The sequence below is a fragment of the Galeopterus variegatus genome, unplaced genomic scaffold, assembly GCF_000696425.1.
Source record: "Galeopterus variegatus unplaced genomic scaffold, G_variegatus-3.0.2 Scaffold17786, whole genome shotgun sequence".
Taxonomy (NCBI): domain Eukaryota; kingdom Metazoa; phylum Chordata; class Mammalia; order Dermoptera; family Cynocephalidae; genus Galeopterus; species Galeopterus variegatus.
In genome coordinates, this window is record NW_007743897.1 from 2,182 (window position 1) to 4,899 (window position 2,718).

At 41.1% G+C, this 2,718-nt stretch overlaps 1 protein-coding gene across 1 annotated transcript; it reads left to right on the plus strand.

Annotated features, from left to right (window-relative positions):
* The first annotated feature begins 315 nt into the window (after positions 1-315).
* LOC103582768 (olfactory receptor 5AS1-like) lies at positions 316-1,239 on the plus strand. The gene is given in 1 exon segment (XM_008564276.1): positions 316-1,239. A coding segment is annotated over 1 exon segment (924 nt).
* The last annotated feature ends 1,479 nt before the right edge of the window (positions 1,240-2,718 follow it).

Below are 2,718 nucleotides of genomic sequence, written 5' to 3' on the forward strand. Positions count from 1 at the left end.
CATTCAGCTTGAAAGGAGCTAATATCATGATGTAAAATGAACAGCTTTTGAAGAGTTACTGCATCAAGGAACACCACCTTCTGAATAACATTTTCTGGTGTCAATGACCATGTCTAAATAACTCCTTTAAAAAAAGTTTAAAAAAAGAAAACCAAAATTATTTCAGAGAAAATGCCATCCATGTGATTTTGTTAACCTTCTATTTACTTCTGTAGAAAGAAGAATAAAGAGATTTTTGGTTCATCCATGACCAAAGTCAACTCACGTCTTCAGATACCATCTATCTCCAGTGAGAAAAACAAGAAAACTAAGAAGATGCTGGAGAGTAATTATACCATGCCAACTGAGTTCATATTTGTTGGATTCACAGATTATCAGCCTTTCAGAGTCACACTATTCTTGGTCTTTCTCATAGTATATACCTTTACTGTCGTGGGAAATATGGGTTTAATAATCCTAGTTAATATTAATTCAAGCCTTCAAATCCCCATGTAATATTTGCTTAGCAACGTGTCTTTCTTAGACATCAGTTATTCTACAGCAATCACTCCTAAAATGCTGGTAAATTTCTTAGCGTCCAGGAAGAGCATCTCCTTCTATGGCTGTGTACTGCAAATGTTTTTCTGTGCTTGTTTTGCTGATTCAGAGTGCCTTATCCTGGCAGCAATGGCATATGTCCGCTATGCAGCCATCTGCAAGCCATTGCTCTACTCCACACTGATGTCTAGGAGAGTATGTAACTGCTTCATTGTGTTGGCATACTTAGGTGGAACCATGACTTCAATGGTCCATGTCTGCTTCACATTCAGGCTGCCCTTTTGTGGCTCCAATATTGTCAACCATTTTTTCTGTGACATCCCACCGAGTCTCCTGGCTTTATCACGTGCAGATACCCATATCAACGAGCTTCTGCTCTTTGCCTTGTGTGGCTTCATCCAGACCAGCACTTTTGTGGTCATATTTATCTCTTACTTCTGCATCCTCATCACTGTTTTGAGCATCAAGTCCTCAGGTGGCAGAAGCAAAACATTCTCCACCTGTGCTTCCCATCTCACAGGAGTCACCTTATTCTATGGAGCCCTCCTGTTTACGTACTTACGTCCCACCACCGATTACTCTCCTGACACTGATAAGGTGATTGCATTGTTTTATACTGTTGTCTTTCCCATGTTTAACCCAATAATCTACAGCTTCAGAAACAAGGATGTAAAAAATGCTCTCAAAAAGCTATTAGAATGAAACTGGATTTTCAAATGAATAAGAGTTTCAATTGTTTAAGAATATTCAAGGTCTAGTCTTCCCTTCCAACCTCATTGGCAGCAACTATGCCAGGATCACCTTTTGTGTCTACTAGTTTAACTATATTACCATTTTACAGAAATAAAGACAACTTTTACACATTGAAACCTTTAAATACTTAACATTCCCTTCCAGAAATTTTCTTCCCAAAATTATTTCACTCTGCAAAACATTATTACATCTATATTAATAATAATTATTCTGTAATTAGTGTTCCCAAAATACTCCAGAGATTGATGGACTCTATTCTTTATATGTTGTATCGAAGGTACTTTCAGACTTGTCAGTCTACTCACCCATATTAGAGGCTCCTTGGCGGCAGTGTAACATGTACATTGACTTACTTTCCATGCTTCTGTATAGTACCTGATATATTGCATGCTCTCCTCGTAGTGTGTTTAAGGGATGGATGGATTGGGATGTTTGGATAGATAGATGGATTAATGAGTGGGCAAATCTAGCCTACTTTATTTTAGGAAGTTAGTCTAGATTCTGTATTTACAAAACATTTACCAACAGGGGAGTTTTGTAGTACCAATAATGGGTGGTAGTGATAGTACTGGTGGCTTTCCTCGCTCTCAGGAAGTCAAACAGAAGATGCAAAGCAATAGTCTTTTTAACACTGAGTGAAAGTGAAGTTCTATCACATTGTCTCACTTTGGGCTCAGTTGATTACTGAAAGAGATCCACTACTGTTCCATTCATAGTGGGTACTTGTGAGAACCAAACAAGTGTGTGAATGCGACCAAGATTATAAACTCCATAAATTGTGAGGGCCTCGGGGCCGGTGCAAGACGTATGGCTAGGTGGATCCAGTGCTCTTCTCCCCCGCAAAGACAGACAAAACAATGGATATACAATTACGCTTGGATAAAAATAACTAAAAGCGAGTGCGGAACACATCAAAAGAGTGGCAGAGATTCTTCAGTGCAGCAAGTGGGATCCCCTCAAGGTAGAGAAGGTCGATGAGCACAATTTTCAAAGTCAGAGTGTTAACTGGTCAGGACCTTCTGCCACCATCAGCAGTTCTGCTCTCTTTGATGAAATGCCCCACACCTCTCACATCTGTGTAAGTCCCTCTGCACCTCAAGTGGACCTGCCCAGATCTGCATACCCCAGCAGGAAGGCTCTGCACACATCTCTTGGGGACACAGAGCCTCACTTTCCACTCTAGTAATTCCACTTAGACCCACCTGACTAAGCATGGGGGTGGCAACTCAGATCTTCTTGGGGACAAATGCTCTGAGCAATCTTGTGTGGGGCAGCCCATCCCAGCTGAGGAGTTTCAAAGTAACCCAATCTCTCTCTTGGAGTCACAGAGTCCTGACCACAACTGGGAGTTGCCTCACTGGTGTGGTTCACTACAGCTGAGAAGCTGCAGAGAGACCCATCATCACTCTTGGGTGGGCAAATTCCTGC